The sequence below is a fragment of the Eptatretus burgeri genome, chromosome 5 (genome assembly GCF_056783735.1).
Source record: "Eptatretus burgeri isolate ZD-2024b chromosome 5, Ebu_testis_v1, whole genome shotgun sequence".
In the NCBI taxonomy this organism is placed as follows: domain Eukaryota; kingdom Metazoa; phylum Chordata; class Myxini; order Myxiniformes; family Myxinidae; genus Eptatretus; species Eptatretus burgeri.
Genome location: NC_140965.1, coordinates 4,197,152 through 4,218,781, shown reverse-complemented (window position 1 = coordinate 4,218,781; position 21,630 = coordinate 4,197,152). Strand labels below are relative to the sequence as shown.

At 45.7% G+C, this 21,630-nt stretch overlaps 2 protein-coding genes across 4 annotated transcripts in view; one reads left to right on the top strand and one right to left on the bottom strand.

Moving 5' to 3' along the window:
- Nucleotides 1-21,609, top strand: part of LOC147025737 (histone-lysine N-methyltransferase SETMAR-like) — a 44,821-nt gene extending 23,212 nt beyond the window's left edge. For both annotated transcript variants that reach the window (XM_085880497.1, XM_085880498.1), the window contains one exon: nucleotides 17,816-21,609. In XM_085880497.1, coding sequence (XP_085736623.1) covers nucleotides 17,816-17,824 — 9 coding nt within the window. In that variant the 3' untranslated portion in view covers nucleotides 17,825-21,609. The remainder of the gene's footprint in view (nucleotides 1-17,815) is intronic.
- Nucleotides 1-21,630, bottom strand: part of RAD51C (RAD51 paralog C) — a 100,353-nt gene that overhangs the window by 40,212 nt on the left and 38,511 nt on the right. The window lies entirely within an intron of this gene.

The following is a 21,630-nucleotide window of genomic DNA, read 5'->3' as shown; positions in this document are numbered from 1 at the left end:
ACATATACTAATGATATTATTGTCTTCCTTAAGAGGCCCCTCAAAATTGGTTTTGATGCATTTTCACAAACTCCAACGGATTCCATTCAAATTCGGAACGATTATGGCTTTTGGTCCAACTTAGGTCATTGGCTATAAATTTTTTCCATAACACTTCCGATATTCGAAAAAAATCGATAAATCGATATCCCTTATGGGATTTTCCATTCAAATCCACTCAAGTTTAAGGCCTACGGGGGACGCAAATTTCCACTTTGCCCCGGGCGCTGTTTACCTCCGCTACGCCAAGCTGTTAGGGTTAGGGTTAGGGTTTGGGCTAGTGTTAGTGTTAGGGTTAGCTACCCTAACACTAACCCTAACAGCTAACCCTAACTGCTAACAGCTATTCAGGAAATTTGCAAGAAAGCCTGGGCAACACCGGGCTTTATTGCTAGCCCGAGCAATGCCGGGCATTACCACTAGTGTATATATATATATATATATATATATATATATATATATATATATATATATATATATATATATATATATATATATATATATATATATAATATATTTTGTACACACTGTTGAGGCTCGTATAAGTTTGACTAAGTTTCCTTCACATAACACTACACGTACATACAAATAAGCTACGTAAGTTTCAATTTAATATTTCGGGTGGAAAGGTCTTCAGGAGTCTCAGGGGTCGAAGGAGGTATAAAGGGTGTTTAAAGGTCGAAGGGGTCTAAAGATCTGAATGTCTAAAAGGTACGTTCCAATAGTCCATAATTAATAAATGTAATTGATAGACGTTATCATGGTCCAATAATATGTAATTAATAGACATACTCACAAGGGTCAACCGAGGCTTCCCCAACCACTCATATGTATATATTGTTGTGGTTGAGGAAATTCGCAAACCACTATTCAGGTCCTGTAGGTGAGATACTTCTGTAAGTACATGTGTAGTTAACCCAAACCTGTTGTTTAGAGGGAATAAATGTGGTTCATTCGGGCTGCGACCCTTTAAGATAGCCGTTTTTCTGTTCTATCTTTATTTTGAGCCAACCACGTCTCAACCGTCATCACACAACAACCACCAACCGCAACGCCGCTTCACAACAACAACAACGCCAACAGCCACGACCTTTACCGTCACGGCTCGCTCCCGTAAACATCGCATCACCGCCATTCCAAGCGTCGCCATGGCCATCACCGCCACTTTAGGCCCTCCACCACCTTCGCCTCTCCTTCTGCGGCCGTTCCCGCGCCACTTGTGAACGCCGAGTGTCAGGCTGTCCTGGCCTCGTGCGGGACGCGCGCTGAGCCGCGGGTGCAAAAAGCGGCCTTTCCGAGGAAAAGTCGGATCAGGAATGATACACGCCCACTTCTGTTCCATCCTATCAGCAAGCGCGGGGCGATTTGGCCCCGCCTCCAGGCGCGTCGGAGTGGAATCGATATATGCAAATTCAAGGATCAGGGGAGGTTCACGCCCACTTTTCCTCCGTCCAATGGGCGAGCGTGGCTCCGCCCCCGAGCTCATCCTGATCCGGAAATTTGCATATGGGTTCTCCTGCCGCACTATAAAGCGCCGAGCGCGGGGCGAATTCAGTCAGTTTCTGTTTTGGGCTCGGGCGAGTTGGAGAGGTGTGGCGGCGGCGGAGTGTGGCAGCAGCAGTCAAGACGGGTCTGGAGGAGAGTCGGTCTGTCGGGGTTCGGAGTCTGTCGGGGAGCTGCAGAGAGGGGAAGCCAGGAACGCGGTCGAGGTCGCAGTGGAGTCGCTCGTCGCGGGACCCAAGCAAGCCAGCTATCCTCTTTCCCCAGAGCATCAACAACCCCCCCTGTTTCCCCCCACGCTGAGATAGTACGAAAAGGGGGGCCCCGTTCCCACCCCATTCCAAGCAGTGCCAACGAAACCCGCGGAGGAGCGCGGAGCGGGGCACCGCCGCGACATTTGCGGCTCATCACAAGACAGGTAGGCTCCACGCGGTCTCGGTTCACAGCCCAGTCTGTCCCCTTGTATTTGAGGGTGGCCCCTTTCTTTTGCTTTTGAGTATATGTGTTGTCGGCGCCGTCTGTAAAGTAAAACTGTGTGTTGCCGTGTGCTCGCGTAGTCGGTAGTAGATCTGCATTGTTGTGTTCCTTTTGTTACATTTGCTTTTGGTGCATAATTGTTGTAATTGTATATGTGTGCTTTCTGTTTGCCGCGGAATAAATGTGCCTTATGTTGAACTGTTTTTCCCATTTCGCTTCGTCTTTTCCTTAATTGAATCTCCATCTTACTTCACGTAAAGGGTTGGTAGTGGGCTAAATACGCCCGATGGTTAATCAGAACCGTCGAGGTTGACGATAACACCGCTCGGTTATCCCGATAGTACGGAACGGGTCGCTTAAAGTGGCCCGTGTCCGAAGTCGACCTGCGGCGAGGTGCGATCGCCCGGTCTACCCTCCGTGTGGGTACTTAGGTAGGTCGAATTTGGCGAACAACCCTATCCCACGCGGGGGGCCGATTGGCACGATCGTGGTGAGGCCGAAAGGCCCACCCGTGATTCGTTCCCGGCGTTAGTCCGAGAGGGTCACGACGGAATTGTCCGTCCGGTGGGCGACGTGCCGCGATTCGAGTTACGTGGCCGCTCGCACGCTGGCAGGCGCGAATTCGCAACAATATATATATACATATATATATATATATATATATACATATATATATATATATATATATATATATATATATATATATATATATATATATATATATATGATAAGGATGGCTGTCCGTTTGTTTGCTGTTACGCTGATTGGCTGTGAGGCTTGGTGCAATGTGATTGGCTCCTGCCAACATTATCGTACAGGCTTATTGAAAGCAGATATTCAAAATCTGATTACACATTTGATGATTGGAACTCATGGCCAAAATAATTATGTTGAAATGTAATGTTAAATTGGATAAAAATTAGGAAAGATCGATTTTTTTTCGAATCCAATATTATTAAATAATACGGGAAGTGGAATGCGAGGTAAAATGGCTCTAAAAATTTTTTAGCAGCGTCTCGCGTAGCGAATGCTGCTCATAGAGAGCTTGGTGTTGTTGTTGTTCTTCTTCTTCTTCTTGTTCTTCTTGTGAAGACAAAACCTTAACTTCAAGGATTCGGCTCTTGTATATACAAGATCCGCATCTCCTTAAATATTAAGCACGTACACATCCTCGCATTGACTGTGCCTTTTGAGAGCGTCTATCATGAACTTTTAAATATATTCGGACATTTGCTTTAACGTTTCGAAAAGTTCACGTTACTATTTAAAGAATATTCCATTTATCATATTATAATTTCGTAAATACAAAGCCTGGTGTTGGCGCAGTGGTTAGGGCAGCGGCTTGGGATCCAAAAGGTCCTGAGTTCAAGCCCCGTTGGGCCACTGAATTAATACACCAGGGGGTTGACTCAGTCTGTCATCCTTCCGAGGTCGGCGAAATGAGTACCAGTATACTGGGCCGGTGTATACCCCGGTTAAAATAGGTGTACCATATCCCTGTGTTGTAAGAGGCGACCAGGGTTGCGTCAGGAAGGGCATCCGGCATAAAACATGTGCCAAATCACTATGCGGATCATACGGATGATCCGCTGTGGCGACCCCGAACGGGAGCAGCCGAAAGAAGAACACACACACACACACACACACACACACACACACACACACACACACACACACACACACACACACACACACACACACACACACACACACACACACACACACACACTTAAAGGCCATTTTCCCCGCTAAAGCAGGGGTTAGCCTTGCGGGCCCCATAACAATCTTCTCCACTTTACCCTGTTTTCTGCATCTCCCCTTCTTAATCCCCTTGCCCACATTTCCTCTTCCACCACATTTAGCCAAGTTTTTCTCGGTCTTCCCCGTCCTCTACTTCCGACTACACTCATTTCCAACACTCCTCTCACCCAGTCACTTTCATCCTTCCTCAACACATGACCCAACCATCTCAACCTGTTTCTCTTCACAACCTCCATCACAGACTCTATTCCCATCATCTTCCGCAAGTAATCATTTGTCTTCCTCTCTCTCAACGATACTCCATACATCCACCGCACCATTTGCATTTCCACCCTTTCCAGCCTTTGTTGCTGCTCCATGTTCAGTACCCATGTCTCACTCCCATAAATCATCGTACTCCTCACACATGAAGCATACACCTTTCCCTTCAGCTTCAACGACACTCCCCTCTTCGGCAGCACGCCACTCAGTTCCCGAAACCTCTTCCATGCACATCTCACTCTAGCAACCGTCGAAGAGTCTGATCCACCTTCTCCATTCAGCATGTCTCTGAGATAGCAAAATGTTTTCACCCCTTCCAGCTTCACACCATCTCCAAGATCCAACTCAACAATTCCTTCATCTGCTGCTCCCTCGATGCACACCTTACACTTGAATGTAGCTGCCACACTGGTTAATGACCCTCTCACACCACTACATTTTCGATGAACCCATTCAGCACACATTGTACACTGAATGGAGTTCACTCCGACACCCTTCCTGCACACAGCACACGGCCACTTCCCAGTCCTTTCCACCTCACCACATGCTTTACCACTTGCCATCACCTTCGTCTTTCCGATATTCACCTTCAAACCTTTTGCCTCCATACATTCCTTCCACTTGTTCATCTTCTCCTTCAGTCCATCCATACTCTCTGCAATCAACACCAGATCATCTGCATACAGCAGCTCCCACGGTAAACCCTCCTTTACCCTCCGAGCCAGCACCTCCATCACAACTACAAATAGAAGTGGACTTAGTACCGACCCCTGGTGCACTCCTACCCTCACCTCAAACTCACCACTGTTCCCATCCTTCGTCCTTACAGCTGTGCGTGCTCTCTCGTACATGGCCATCACTACTCTGATCAACCATTCCTCCACTCCTAACTTCCTCAATGCCCATGCCATTACTTCGCGTGGAACCCTATCAAATGCTTTCTCCAGATCAACAAACCCAAAAAACAAATTCTTCCTCTTCTCCATGTACTTCTCCTGCAACTGCCTTACAATAAAAATTGCATCTGTCGCTCCTCTTCCTGGCATAAATCCAAACTGCATTTCGTCAATCTTTACCTTCTTCCTTATCCTCTTCTCCAACACCCTTTCCAATACCTTCATTCCATGCTCCAATAACTTTATTGCTCTATAGGAGCCACAGTCCAGAGGGTCACCTTTCCCCTTGTACAGAGGGACGAGGGTACTCAGTTCCCAATCCACTGGAATGCGGCCTTCTTTCACCACCAGATTACAGATCTCTGTCATTCTCTTCACACCCCAACTTCCCGCTGCCTTCAACATATCTCCCACAACTCCCGTCGGCCCTCCTGCTTTTCTACTCTTCATTGCTCTTATAGCTTCCTCAACTTCCTTCTCATTTATCTTCTCTGCTGATCCTAAAACTGGGTTACTCTCGATGTTTCTATCCCATTCATTTTCTACATTCAACAGCCTTTCCATATATCTCTTCCATCTTCCTTTAATTCCATCTAAATCCACAACTATTTGTCCCACTTCATCCTTCAAGCAACTCATCCCCGTCACATCAAATCTCTCTCTCGCTATCTGCTTTGCGATCCTGAATACCGCTCTCTTACCCTCCTCCGAATCCAAGCGTTCTCCAAACATTTTCCTATGGGCCTCCTGCGCCTTTGCAACCTCTTTCTTTGCAGCCTTCTTGGCTTCCTTATAACTTTCGTGTGCAGCCTCTTCTTCCACCGTATCCTTTGCCTTTTGCCATTCCTTGAACTTCTTCCTCTTCTCTTCAATCGTCTTTCCAACTTCATCATCCCACCACCATGTTTCCGAGTGCCTCGGTGGTCCTTTTGTCCATCCAGATACCTCACCAACGGCTCCCAATAGACTAGCTTTCATTGACATCCAACCACTTTCAAGCTCAACCACATCATCTTCAACCATACTCAGCCTCTCTCTTAATGCTTCCTTCACTGTCGCCTCTTTCAACCTCCACACCTTCATCCTCGGTTGGTACTTCACCCGCCGAATTCTCCGCGCACCTTTCACCCTTATATCGCAGACAACCAGGTGGTGCTGCGAAACAGTCTCCTCCCCTGGGATCACCTTTGTGTCCCGGAGGTTTCCCCTATCTCGCTGACGCACCATCAGGTAGGCAATGGTTGTCGTCAACCCACCTGACGTGTATGTAATAAGCTTATTATTCGCTTTCTGGAATTGAGTATTACAGAGCAACAAATCAGCTCCATCAGCAAACTCCAAGATCCTTTCACCTTCTCCATTTCTCACACCATATCCATAACCCCCATGGACTCCCTCAAAACCGTCTGGACTCCTTCCCACATGTCCATTCAAGTCTCCTCCAACCACAACAACTTCCTCATCTTTCACATTTTCCATCAACTTCTCCATCGCACACCAGAACATGTTCTTCTCTTCATCGCTTCGACCGACCTGCGGGGCATATCCCGAGATGACGTTCACCAAGAGATTTCCGATCACAATTCTCACCATCATCAACCTTTCACTCACTCTAGTCACACTCACTACACTGTCCTCAAACTCCTCAGAAAACATCACACCAACACCATGCATGCCTTCCAGGCACCCTTGCCACATAAACTTGTACTTCTGCCCCTGCCTTCCCTTCACCATTCTCACACCACTTCATTTCCACCGTGTCTCCTGCACACAACATATGTCCACTCTTCTTCTGACCAATGTTTCAACCACTTCTCCAGATCTCCCTGTCATTGTCCGAAGAAGCCGAAAGAAGAAGAAGAAGAAGAAGAAGAAGAAGAAGAATTTCGTAAATACATTATTTATTTCGTAAATACATTATGACGGGTCTCGCTATTGGCTTAATCAAGGCACGTGACGAAATATCGGAAGTTGCTGTTTTTTTTTTTGTTCTTTTTTTTTCTTTTAGCCAACAAAACCTTCAGGACGCTGCTCTTGGACACATTTGTCCTTGTTTTTTTTACTCTTTTAAAGGTAATTATTTTACATCTGATTTTATATTTTTACATTTTTAACATATAAATACACCATGGAATCACAGTTTGTTTATTAACGATGTGTCATGATATGACCTCTGACAGGATGACCTCAAGGTACACACTCGTGCCTCTTCGCTGTTTAGCATGGGTTTGAATCCCGACCCAGCTATAAACCGTCATCCTGGTGTTTCACAGGCTCGATGAATCATGTGTCATCCCTCTGATGGACATTAAACTGGGTGTCCTGTCTTCGACATAAGTTAATAGACATTAAAGATCCCCGGTGCCCTTCACGAAGAGCAGCCGGCACTGTGGCCAAATTCCTGCCCGAACTGCTGCCAGGAAGGCAATGGTAAACCACCCAGTGTACAACCCTTGCTCAGGAAGCTGCTTCGGTGGCACAGATACTCAAACGAGCATGGCACATGAAATATCAAATGAAAGTTACAACGAAATAGCAAATGTGGAAAAAACAAGATCGAATTGCGAACATACCCCGTGGGAATTCATTCATACAACTCTCAGGTGAGCGATAGCACGGACGACAGATAGTTTTGATACTTGGTAAGATTTTCATCACATGAGAAAAAGAAACCAGAACACCTCAAGAGTGAGGTGAGTTTCATATCATCATTTGCGACTTAATTTTGCATTGAGCATCGCCAGGCGCATTTAATATATATATATATATATATATATATATATATATATATATATATATATATATATATATATATATATATATATACATATATTATATATTTTAATAACAGGTCAGGTCAGGTATGGGAGTATGTGCCAGAGCAGCGCGTTGCTGCTTCCACTTTCCACCGGTACTCCAGGGGCCTCTGTCTGGCCATCCCCCAGGCAGATGCCTGGCCCATCCCCATCTCCTTCAGATGCTGATCAACCTGCTGCAACCACGAGGCACGTGGTCGGCCCACTGGCCTCCTCCACTCATGAGACTCCCTCACTGAGAGAATCTGGTGAGAGACACAAAGTCCAGCGATAGCCAAGGATTCTCCGAAGAGTCCTGGTACCAAAGAAATTAAGTCTCCATCTCAGATCCTTGGTCAGAGTCCAAGTCTCGCATCCATAGAGCAAGACTGGAAGCACCAAGGACCTGAAGACTCGGACTTTCGTCCTCCCGCACAGGTACCGGCAGCACCACACCCCATTATCCAGTGAATCCATGACTCCCCAGGCCCAACCCAGATGTCTATTGACCTCTGACTCGCAGCCGGCAGCGACATGAATATCACTGCCAAGGTAAGTGAATCTCTCCACGACCTCAACATCCTCACCACAAAGAGGCACAGACAGGACAGCGGCATCCAAGATGTCATTGAAAGCCTGGATCTCAGTTTTGACCCAGGAAACCCGTAATCCCAGCCGCTCCAACTCCTCATTCAGCACCTCCAGGCCCCCAAAAGGATATCTAAAGTCTCTGCAAAGATGACTGCATAATCTGCGAAATCAAGGTCAGAGATCTTGACATTCCCAAACGATGCACCGCACCTTGATCTCTCTGACATCCTCCCGAGAATCCAGGCCATACAAGTGCTGAAAAGTGTGGGGGCAGTACACACCCCTGACGAACTCCAGTAACAACTGGAAACAAGTCAGAGATGGTACCACTATATCTCACAGCACTCTCAGTACCAGAGTAGAGTTCAGACATCAGATCGATCAGTTTTGGTGGCACCCCACGAAGACCAAGAATCTTCCAGAAGGCATCCCGATTCACTGAACCAAACGCTTTACAGAGATCAACATAGGCTGCAAGCAGCCCCTGCCGAAACTCTCGTCTGCGTTTGGTGAGGACCCGAAGAGCAAGGATACAGTCAATCGTTGACCTCTTTGGTGTAAAGCCTGACTGCTCTGGAACCTGGTACTCAAGCAGATGGTGGCGAACCCTATCAAGAATTATCCGAGCAAAGACCTTGCCCGGCACTGAGAGCAGCGTCACCCCTCGGTAGTTGTTGCAGTCTTGGTGATCACCCTTCCTTTTCCAGAGAGGGACAACAAGGGCCCTCTTCCAGTCAGTTGGGATGATGCCTGTGTTCCAAGCAGAGCACAGAACTGCATGCAACGACACGAGTGCAGCATTTCTACCAGCCTTGAGAAGTTCAGCATGGATGCCATAGATCCCTGGCGCTTTACCCCATTTCAACCGGTTCACCGCAGCCTGTGTTTCCACAAGCGAAGGTGTGCCACAGTTGATTGGAGGGTCAGCAGCAGGGATTGTAAGACTCCTGACGTCCAACTCCACAGCTGTTGGATCAGCTTGGTACAACCGCTCAAAGTAACTGGCCCAGCGGGTCTTCACTTCGGACTCCTCTGTCAAGAGCCCCCCACCCTCTGCTCTAACTGCAATACACCAAGGGATGGGCTTTGATGAACGCAATGCTCGAATTCCCCTGTAAGCAGGACGAGAATCCCTTGACCACAGATGATGCTCTACCCCCTCACAGATTCCTCACACATAGGCCTTCTTGTCCACCCTTAGCACACGTACAGTTTTATGCCTCAGCTCCCTGAACAGCTCAGCTCTGCCATTCAGACTGACCCTGCAACTCTGGTCAATGATATCCAGTGTCCCTTGAGCGACGAAATTCTTCTTTACCCTACGGTGAGTTCCAAGACATCCACCGGCAACATCAAGGACGGTGGTCTTGAAGGCACTCCACAACTCTTCAGGACCTCCCAAAGCACCCAGACTCCTCAAATGTCCACTCAGCCTGTTCGCAAACTCCTAAGCTACCCTCACATCCTTGAGCTTGCCAAAATCCAGCCTAAGCGAGGATGGTACCATTCTCCTGGATTTAAGCTGCAACTTCAGAGTTGCTACAACAAGCCGGTGGTCAGTATTGAGGAACTGAGCACTCCGGTAGACCCTGCAGTTCTGGATCATCCTCCAGCGACCATCAACTAGCACATGGTCAATCTGCTTTTCCACACCGCCAGCGTTGGAATCCCAAGTCCAGCGATGAGCTTGTGGGTGCTGAAACCATGAACCAGCCACCCTAAGTCCATGACTTCTTGCAAAGTCAAGGAACTCCGTGCTATTCTGGTTCATAGTTCCTGACCCATGGGGACCAACACACGTCTCATAACCACCCCTTTCAGTTCCAGTCAATGCATTGAAATTCCCCAAGACTAGAAGTGTATCTCGTCTGGGGCACTGATGAACCACAGACTCGAGTGTGGCGTAGAATGCATCCTTCATGGTGAGATCACTCGCCTCACTCGGAGCATAAACAGAGACCAGGGAAATGACACCTAAGGAGTGACGAATCCTTAGTCTCATAATACGCTCGTTGACCGGTGTTACCTCAATTATCATTGGAGTCAGCTTATTGGACACAGCTACAGCAACTCCTTGGGAATGGTAACCATCAGAGCGACCAGACCAATAGTAGGTTTAACCACCCACCATGATCTCGCCACAATCCGGTCTCCGAACCTCAGAGAGTGCTGCAATACCGATGTCTCTGTTATCATCTGAGCTCAAGCGTTTGGACAGGTGATCATCCTCTCTTCGGGATAGGACATTCCAGGCACCCACCCGAAGGGACCACCTCAGATTAACCCAAGGAGACCACCGTCTGGTGGACGACACCTCAGCACCACTCCGACACACTCTCCCGCAATCTGACCCGGGAATGCTACCCCGTGGTTTCCCTCCCATCATCAAAGATTGGGGGTCCCTAAGTCTTTGCCCCAATCCCATAATCCGGTGAGCTGCCCTGCGGAGGGAAGCTGCACAGGAGGTACTCCCACAGAGTGGGTGTTCAGATTTCTTTGTGTTTTTGTTTTGCAGAATGAAGGGTTTTACGGTGGCCGGAGTGCAAATCCTGCCACCAACCTCCTAATAAGAAGTAATCCAACTGCAGGACGTCCGCAGACACAGTCAGGCACTAGATATGGATGGCTGTTGGTTCACAAGGAGCTCCTCCACCCTTTGACAGGTTTTGTTTTTAATCCTGCTTGGTGTCCACATCCAAACACCCTCCTCACCAGAAAACCTGGTGGGGGAGACGGTTTAGTCGCCGACAACCCGACCATGAAACAGGCTAGTACAGGTTTACATGATACCTGTCACAAGTCACAGATCTAATCTGGCTTGACCTGACATTGATAACAATTTTAAGAAAATGGCCGAAAGGGCTGTTCCTCGGCCCAAAGGGCTGGAATCGCACTTTGGGCTCAGTTGATGCCTGGGGAATGCTCTCTAGAATATACCTGTCAAGTTTGGTTCGGTTTAGTTTACAAACAACTGAGAAATAGCAATTTTTTAAAAATGGGCCGAGAGGGTCGTTTGTCGGCCCAAAGGGCCAGAACCTCACTTTGGCCTCAGTTAATGCTTGCAGAGTGACCTCACTAATATACCTATCAAGTTTGGTCCGGTTTCTTTCACACATAACTGAGAAATAGCAATTTTAAGAAAATGGACCGAAAGGGCCGTTTCTTGGCCCAAAAGGGCCAGAATATCACTTTGGCCTCAGTTAATGCCTGCAGAGTGACCTCAAGAATATGCCTGTCAATTTTCATCGAATTTTGTTTGCGAATAATGGAGAAATAAACGTTCAAATGAACTGTACACAAGAAAAGAGAGAACGCGAGCGGCACTTAGACCCCGTGGGGTGAAAGACCCCATGGGGTAAAGATGTTAAGGAAATTAAAGCTATTTAAAATGGAAAAGCATGGGGACATATAAAGGGGGGAGGGAAAGAGGGGAGGGGAGAGAGGGCAGTGGAGGAGAGACAGGGGAGAGAGGGAGGGAGAGAGGATGGGGATCGGGAGGATTTGAGTGGGTGAGGAAGAAGTTTCCTTCTGTATTCATCCTATCCACTTCATTCCTCCCTACCCCATTTTTGTCCAATTCTCCCTCTATTTTGTCCTTCAACCCCACTGTTGTTGACCCCTCCCCAACCCTCACTACTGTTCCTTTTGTCCTGTTGCGTCCTGATCCGTTTGGTGTTCTCGCTCTTCCACGAGCCTCGACTCTGGATACAAAAATGTCGCAGGTTCACAAACATTGTGCAGGCTTGACGGGCTGAATGGTCTCTTTCTGTGTTGAAGTTCTTTGGAAGGGAAGTCATCTATTACATATTATGAACTGTGGTGTCTGTCCATGTGTTTGTCTCCTGTTTATGGCGGCCGCTTCTTGCGTTGCATTGAAAAGCTCAACATTTACTTTTGAAATGACAAGAGAACAGGCATGGATAATGATGATGCCAAATTTTATTTTCCTATTTTGCTATTTTTCCATATTTTGAGACGAATCAAACATCCACCACTCTATGTTGCACCACCATTTTGCGGTGGGCAGTATAAGTAGCTCAGAACTTTAGCCCTGCATAAAACCAAGAGTTCAAACATAATTAACTTTTTTAAAGTCCATGAAATATTATTTAAATTGATAGATTAACTTAAACTTTTCCCGTCACTGTGGACGGAAACTTTTGCTAGCTTTTCCCATCACTTGGGACAGGTACTCTTCCTAATCTTATATATTAAGCTTAATTCCTGTCTCTGGGTCACAAGCACCACCCATTCTGCAAGCCATGCCTTCTCCCCTCTCCCCCAGTATCACAGGCACCACCCTTGAGCCAGGCCATGCCTTTCCCTCCAGCGGCTCAGAAATCACTGCCATCTTTTTCGCTCTGTATAACTCTGAGGCTTGTGGGGGAAGGGAAGGCAGACGTGCGATGGAGCGTTAATTACCATTCGTACCGTCTCATCAAAATGCTTCTGCATAGAATAACGGTGAAGATGGAAACAAAATAATGTCTGAAATCCATTTTCTACCGGTCATGCTATAAATACCACCTGGAGACAAACACCGCTTGGAAATGTCTGGAGATAAACACAGTCCAGAGACAAACACCACCTGGACACGTCCGAAGACATTCACCATCCGGACATAATCACCGCCCGGACATCATTACCGCCTGGACACGACCATGTGGGAGGGTGCTGCTCTGTATTAGGCGGGGGCGGAGCGAGGATGGGAGAGACAGACAGACAGACAGAGACGGGTGGGGGGAGGTGAGTTAGCAGACTGAAAATGTTATGCTTTCACCACACACACGCACACGCACACGCACACGCACACACGCACACATACACAGTATTAGTGCTTGGTCGATATTGGCAATTCTTCAGGAATAGGCAGATTGGAGTCAGTGTGATTACTGAATGCAGTATGTACTGTATACAACCCAAAAACCTTGAGTAGCTGTCACTCTTGTTTTGGGGGAATTTCAATAAATAATTGTTTTGTTTTTTTTGTATACATTGTCGAGGCTCGTATTAGAGCTAACGCATAACACACAAAAGGGGGGTAGGAGACAAGAGGGGAGGGAGAGGGAAGTACAAAACAGTGGAGGAACAGAGACATTAGGAGATCTGTGGAAGGGAGAGGGATGGGGCGGGGAACACGGCGTATACAAGATGGACACCACAGAGACTTTCAGGACCTTACGTGACAGGAAACTTTCAGGAAGGAAAGCAGGGAATTTGAGGGAGGTGGGTTTGGGTTGGATTAGCGGGGGTAGAAAAGATCGTGGTTTTGGATGGGGGAAGATAGGGGTGGTGGAGAACAACTGTTTTGAAGACCTGGAGGGAAGAGTGTGATTGAAGAGAGTGAGGGAATTTATTCCAAAGGTGGGAAAAAAGGGGAATGAAAGAGTGAAGGTGAGCAGTCACTCGTGATTTTGGTAGTTTTACCAGAAGGGTGTTTCTGGCAAACCTTGAGCGCCCAGCAGAAATATGGGGGGGGGGGCGAGGAGATATCGCAGACAGAGCAGGGAGGGGGGGCGAGACCAGAGAGGAGACGGCAGAAGACAGAAAGACCAGCGACCTGTCTGCGATGAGAGTGAGAGACACAAAGACTCAGCCTCACCACGGGAGATACCAATGTTCCTGAATGCCTTGGTTTCCACAGCCTGAAGCCAAAAAAAGGTGAGAGGCAGGAGCACCAGCCTCGAGGGGAGAGCATTACTCCATCAGGCTGCGGACGTAAGCTTTGTATGTGGTCAGGAGCTTACTTAGGCCAAGGAAGGACTTTGCACGACGGAGGATGCCCAGTCGGCGACTGGCTTTGGAGGCCAGGTTGAAAATGTATTATAAAATTTTTTAAACGTTGCATTTATATAAACGTTTCAGGGAGATGTACATAAATATTAATCTTTATGAACAGCTGCCAATCATCATGTGACGGGTGGAAAAAAATTTTGGCTCTAATTTAGAAAATGCTTCGCTATGGCAAACGGCTCGGAAATCGAGTGTTATCAAATATATTGTTATGGATTTCAGAATCGTATCCGACGAATGCATCCAAACATTTCGGTCCTCAGACAGTTATTTCCCTAAATGCATGTCCAGGATAGACCCATCCTCATGTCTGGTGCGATTCTAACTTTGATGCGTTGGAGGAGGGTGTAGAAGAGATTGCCTTTCTTATGTTATGGCCTTTTTCTCTTTACGACAGACACATTCATGCACATGAGATAGCCGTTAGCTCAATATAGGCTCGTCTACCCCCTTTCCATCAGGACACATTGGCTTGGAGGTGGACGATTTATTTACACCTTGGACTTGCAGGACATTTGATTAAGCACACCACGGGCTTTTCTTGAGCAGTTATTCTGATGGTCAAATACGGCTGTGGATCATTTACCTCACCCACCTCTTTCACCGATGTTGACGTCCACCTTTTTCCATCAACATTTGATGCCCCATTTGGCAGCTCTATAGATGCTGGCTGGCTCTTGTTTGTGTCGGGCTGAACGAGGAAGGGATGATCGCGAGGTTGACGGTTGGTCACGTGCAACGATGCGCCAATAGGCAAGGTGGATTTGGCTGAAGTCTGCTTGAAGATCCGCCCAGACTGGTCACCTATAAAAAGGATGGGAGGACCATTTTCCTGACAGTTGGTGACAGCCTTACAGCTGTCCGTTGGTTGCAGCTCCTAACGGTGGGTGACGGTTGGACCAATCCTGCTGGTTCTGCTCGTACCTGATTCCTGGAGGTGACGACGATTGGTGTTCGAGCCTGTTTGCAGGTGAGCGCACGGCAAGGCAGGGCACTGGCAGAGGACGAAGGCACGCTCACACATTTCGGGACATTTTATTTGACGCACGACTTCTGCCTTGGTAAGCAGACCGGATTTATTTCCCCCCCCCCCTGAATGATCTGCTGGGTACCCTCGTCTCATGTTTAATTGTTAAGTCAGGCATAGTGATAAGTATCTGCTCTTTTGTCTATTTTTCTATCAATGCCTGTTAAAGTCTATTTCTTTGAAATTATTTTGATTGATTTGAATTTACCTATTTTCACCACAAGGAAATAAAAAGTTCTTCTGTTTATTTATTTTTCTAATTAACAAATTCCTTTTTGACATTTCAACCTGGCCATGCTTGTCCTTTCCTTCCATTGATCCAGCATTGTCCGAAACTATGTAGACTGGTAGGTCGTTCCAAAACGAATCAACCTGTCATAGTCGGCATGCATCAGCGGTAAAGCTTGGCCGCCCTACTTAAGATCTAATCAAGATAAGATTGGTGCTTTTCCGAGGGCGCGCTCCCTGTTCAAGAAGCCACGTGACCTCTAGTTAAACTGCAAAATTAGACGGTGGACACTGGAACTCGTGGTTAACTGATTGGCGTTTGTGGTTGTAAAGCAACCCACCGTATCACGAAGTTAATTGCGAACGGTGGCCCCAGGTCTGGATCTTCCGAGGAGAAACGAGGATTAACCCCCTCATAATACACTCGGTACCCGTGGCCGTAACAATATTTTGCTTTGAAACTCACAAAGCGAAAACATATAGCCTTTGTAAATCATGTACCTCTACCTTGTAGCAACTGCCGACTGTACATCCCGATCGGAACACGAACTGTACTGCTAACAACTGGAGGGCGCCCGGCAAGTGGCTTAAGCACTCAAGCAAGCACTCCCATTAAATGGTTCATAAGGAACGGCTGGCCAGGCTGTGACTGTCCCTTTAACTTTAAACCCGGTCTTCACGTCCACAGCAGTTAAAGAAATTAAATGAATTTGTTCAAATAATGACTTTATCCACAAAACAGTTGTTGTTTAATATAGAACAACCTTGGAGACATCGCAAAATTTAATCACCCATGAAATAAACATTTCAGATACTGTAATATGCCATGTTGCCTGCTTGTCTATGCACGTGGTACATCGGTTTAGGGTCCACGCAAATGTTACAACTTTATTTTAAGACATCCGTTTTTCACCAGATTTGCGTTGATTCCATGTAGAGCACCTCGCAAAACCTGAAAATATAGACCTGGAGTCTATTTATTTATATAATTCTAGCTTCCTGGGTTTAATTGATTAGGTGAGAGCTAACTGGTCATTCCCTCCATTCACAGGTGAGAGATGTGAGTGGGTCGTTGTGTTTCATAAATATGAAAAGTGACGTTTTATGTGACCTTGACCTTTTGACCTCAAAAATAATAGGTTTCCAGCCTTTGACTAGCTGTGTCAGTTGGTTAAGTTTCATGAAAATCGGTTTTGAATTGTGACCTGAAGGTGAATGACAGACAAACACAGCCAAACATACCCGGGGAAAGAAAATACTTGTGATTCTTCGATTTCGCAAGTAATAAAATATGTATAGGAAGTGCGTGACAAAAGAAGTTTTGTGTTAAACTGCAACCACAAACGAACACACACACACACACACACACACACACACACACACACACACACACACACACACACACACACACACACACACACACACACACACACACACACACACACACACACACATACATACGAGCGTAGCATAATTAATGCCAGCTGCTGCCTTTTTTACTCTCATGATTATCATTACAATGAGCATGAGAGGTGACATGAGAAGTTGTCTTTCACTGATTCAGCCCTATACTTCATACAAGAGGCTGCATTCTTTCTTTGTTTTTTTGTTTTTAAGATACTAATGATGTTTCTTCTGGGCCATTTTCCTTTGTACATTACGCATTTTGTACCATCTTGAAATCCACCTTGCAATCCATGGCAGAGATTTTTGCGGCAGAATTTCTCTCTGTGCATGCACAAATGGCATTCAACAGCTTATGGTGGATTGTGGTTGTATTGTTATTATTTCAACCAATTTTTTGTTGTTATGGTACGAGTGTAATGCTAAAGAGACGACGTCACTTCTTCCGTGAGAATCATTTTAATTGCTTCAGCCATTATTGTGCTCGGCTGGCAGATGACATTGATGAGAGAAAGAAGAAGTACAATATGGCAGTTTAGCGATCTCCTAATTTGGTACGTTAGCGATGTATTCTGACATATTTACAATTCTTATTAGTTCTGAAAATGCTCCAGAATAAAAGGTATGGTTTTTAAAGGCTTATGATCTCATTCTATAATTGCTTTTCATCATATAATTTTGTACACAATTGATGGGGCAGCCATTTTTTCCTCATGCCATCCACACGTATGGAGTAGTACTGTACTGTACTCCATGATAATGGATTGATTCTCAATCTGGGGGCGGGGGGGGGTGGGGGGGCGTGACCCCCGGTGGTGGTGTTTGGCAATTTCAGAGGGGTCAGCGTATTGTGTTTTGTTTTGCGTGTTTGTGTGCAGTGTTTTGTAATTTAGGTGACTGGGTGAACAACGACACCCACACAAAATTTAATTGTGCTTCTTAAATACTCGTACTTCATTAATCAAATATGTATTGTTGTGTATAATTTCTTGTGTTCTGTTCATAAATATGCTGAACAAAATTTCTCTTTTTCAAATTTTCAGCACGTGTAGTGATCAAGAAAGCATGGCTTCTCACAAGAAACGCATCTATCTGGACAGTCTCCTGAATCTCGGATTTACAAGCATCACAGAGAACGACACACAAGGAACTTTGGCACAGGAGGGGAGGCCAATCCGCTAATCATGCCTACGCTAACGAACCCCAGTATTGTTTATATTTATAATTTATCCCCTTACGAATACAACCTAAAACCCTGCTAGCTTTACCTATAGCGATGTCGCACTGTGCTGTCCTGCTTACCACCCCCCGCCCCCCCCATATCTATTCCCACCCCCAGATCCTTCTCCTGTGTGACACACTCCAAGAGTGACCCTTGTATCATGTAATCTCTGTTTTTATTATTATTCCCCATTCCCAATACCTTACATTTGTTTATGTTAAACTACATGTACCAATCTTTTGCCCAATGTATTAAAGTATCTAGACTTGCCTGAAGCTGATCACCACCCTCTCTGCTATCCACCTGACCTCCAAGCTTTGCGTCTTCAGCAAATTGAGAAAACCTACTCTTCACCCCATTATCCAAATAATTTATGTACATTATGAATAATCATAATCCAAGTGCCGATCCCTGACGTTCCCCACTCCCTACATCTTCCCAGCAAGACACCCACCCCCTTTTATCACTAATCCAGTTTCCAATCAAGTTAGTTACCCGACCAGCCACTCCACAAGCCCTCACTTTAGTTAACAATCTCCTATAGTGGTACATTACCAAATGTCTTTTGAAAATCTACATCCACTGCACTTCCCTTATGCACCTAATCAGAAAGGACTTCATTGAATTCCAACAAGTTTGTTAAACATGATCTCCCTTTGGTAAATCCATGCTGGCTACCTGTAATTACCATATATTTATTTTACCGTTTCCCTATCTGTTCCTTAATGTCTCCAACACCTTCCCCACCACTGAAGTCAAGCTAACAGGTCTACAGTTCCCCATTTCTTCTTTGGATCCTTTCTTGTATAAACGGTGTTTCATTTGCTATTCTCCAATCCTCTGGTACCTGTTCTGACGCCAACAAGCTGTTAAAGATATCTGTTAACATCTCGCTTATCTGCACTGTCACCTCCGCAATACCCAAGGATGGCGTGTTATCGGGCCCTGGAGCTTTATAATCGCTTGATTTTTTTTTCTAGCTGCTTCTTCACCTCATCTACTCCTACTTGGATCTCTTCTAAAAACCTTGCTCTAACTTAAGATAGATACTCACTGCTATTGGAACTTCCCCTGTTTGTTCCTGTGTAAGTGTAGAAGCAAAAAAAAAAACGATCTCACCCTTATCATCCACTAACTCTCCTGTGCACTCCTCAATGAGCCCACACTCCTCTTAACCCGATCCTTATCCCTTATTATATATACTTAAAGAATGTCTTGCTGTTATGTTTAATATTTTGGATATGACCTTTTCAGATTCCCTTTTGGCCTGCCAAGTTATTTTCTTAACTAGCCTTCTGCTTAATTTCACTGCATACCTCCGTGCTCAACCACCCTGGTGTCTTTTTCCCTCGACCTGTATGCCTCACTGGAATATGATTACTCTGCACCCTACACATTTGCTCTTTTAAGGTTGCCCATTTTTCTGATGCCACCCACCCACCCACTCATTAACTTTATCCAATCTAAAGCACCCAAAATCACTTCTCATACCCTTAAAGTTTACCCTGCTAAAATTCAATAACCCTAACACCACTATCCCGAACTCCACATTTCAACAGTAGAGTTGCGCTTACTATGTTGTGGTCGCTAAACCCCAGATGTTCTCCCTCCTCCACCTCCTCCGCCATATTGGGAACGTGACTCAAAATGAGGTCAAACACAGCACTCCCCTGCTCGGGCATTTGTACAAACTGGGTTACAAAGCAATCCTGGACTAGGTATAGAAAATCCTCATCTGCTCTGCCCTTTCCCTGTTCCTGTACCCAATTTATCCTGAGCAATTTAAAATCCCCCATAATCAAAACTCTTCCCTTATCACATGCCCTTCTGAATTCATGTCATCAATGAAGGAGGAGTTGTAAAATCTCAATGTGTGATTTGTTACAAAGTCCTCGCAGCTGAATCGCTGAAGCCTATCAATCTTAAATCACACTTGAAATCAAGGCATCCTGAACTTGCTGGAAAAGATCATTCATGTTTTGCTCAGCACAGCAGCAGCAGCAGCTAAAGAAGCAGCACCTTGATGCTGATGGCTGCATCCATCAACAGAACATTGCTGCAGGAGTGGAGGTGTCACTTTTGTCTTCTTGGAAAGAGCACATAAAAGAAGCCCCACACGATTGGGGAGCAGCCGATTCTACCTTGTGCTGAGATATTGGTCAGTATTGTTCTGGGGAAGAAGAGTGCTGAAAAACTTGGTGTAGTGTCATTTTTCTTTCAAATGATACTGTTTAAACTTGATGAATCTACTGATGTTCAATCCTGCTCTCAACTGATGGTGTTCGTCATATATGTCACAGTGGCAATTGAAGGAATAATTCCTATTTTATGATGACTTCGAGCTAACAACCGAAGGCAAGATGTGATGGAGAAACTCTGTGAATTATTTAAAGCCAAAGGCCTTGATTGGCGCAATCTCTACGGAGTATTTACGGATGGTGCCTCTGCATTGCTCGGATTTCAATCAGGCTTCATGGCCCTCAACAAATGAAAAGCTCCAGATGCTTTCTCTCTTCATTGCATTATTCATATGCAGCCCCTTGCATCCAAGACACTACCAGGAAACTGGCACTCCAGGAAACTCTTGATATTGTCATAAAAAACTATGAACATTGTAAAAGCATGCACCCTCAACTCGCACCTTTTCAAGAAACTCTGCCAGGAAACAGACTCTGTTCATAAAACCCTTCTATTCTACACGTCCACTGGTCCAGTCCACTGGATTTGGACTGGAGTCCAGTCCATTTGGACAGTCCACTGGCTGTCCAAATGCAACGTTGGCCGACGTGTTTTTGCTCGAGAGGAAATCGAGGTCTTTCTCAGTATCCAAAACAAAAAGGATCTGCTCTCACCTTGAACAGAAGATGTTTTGGAATTATGACCAGCCTACCTTGTGGACATTTTTGGACAGCTCAACTCTCTGAACTGCAGGGGAAAGAAAGCATGATCATCGATTTTGTTGAGAAACTCAAAACTTCTGTTCATAAGATTGGAAAATGGAAGCACAAAATTGGCTTGGATAACTTTGCCATGTTGGAAAGAGTATTAGAAGCTGCCGAGTAATGCGATAGCACAACACAGACTTTGGTAGTTGAGTGCCTGAAAGCCTTGGGACAGGAATTCCCAAGATACTTCCCGGAAATATCGACCCAAACATCGCAGCTGCTAAGGGATCCATTCACTGCCCTGGTGACATCTATACCTGATGATAATAATGCTGCTCAAACAGAGCTTTTGGGACTCCAGGAAGATTCAGGTGCCAAGATGAAGTTCGACACTAAAACTATTACAGTGTTCTGGTCATCGATGGCAGTAACCTACCCAAACTTTTGTGATCTAGCCTTCCGTCACCTGCTACCGTTCCCCTCAACCTGCCGTTGTGAGGCTACATTTTGTCTTTATGTGGAGGCTATTTTCTGCATGTCAAGCAAAAATTTCGAAACACAATGGAGTTGGAGCATGACCTTTGATGAGCCCTCGCTGTAACAAAACCCAGAATCAAGGTAGTCGATGCGATGCAACATCACTAATCTCATTGAATTTATAAAAACTGACATTACTTTGTGTAACCACTGTAAAATATGACTTCAAATAAAGGTTTTTCTTTTCCTCCCATCGTTTTTATCATAAATAGTC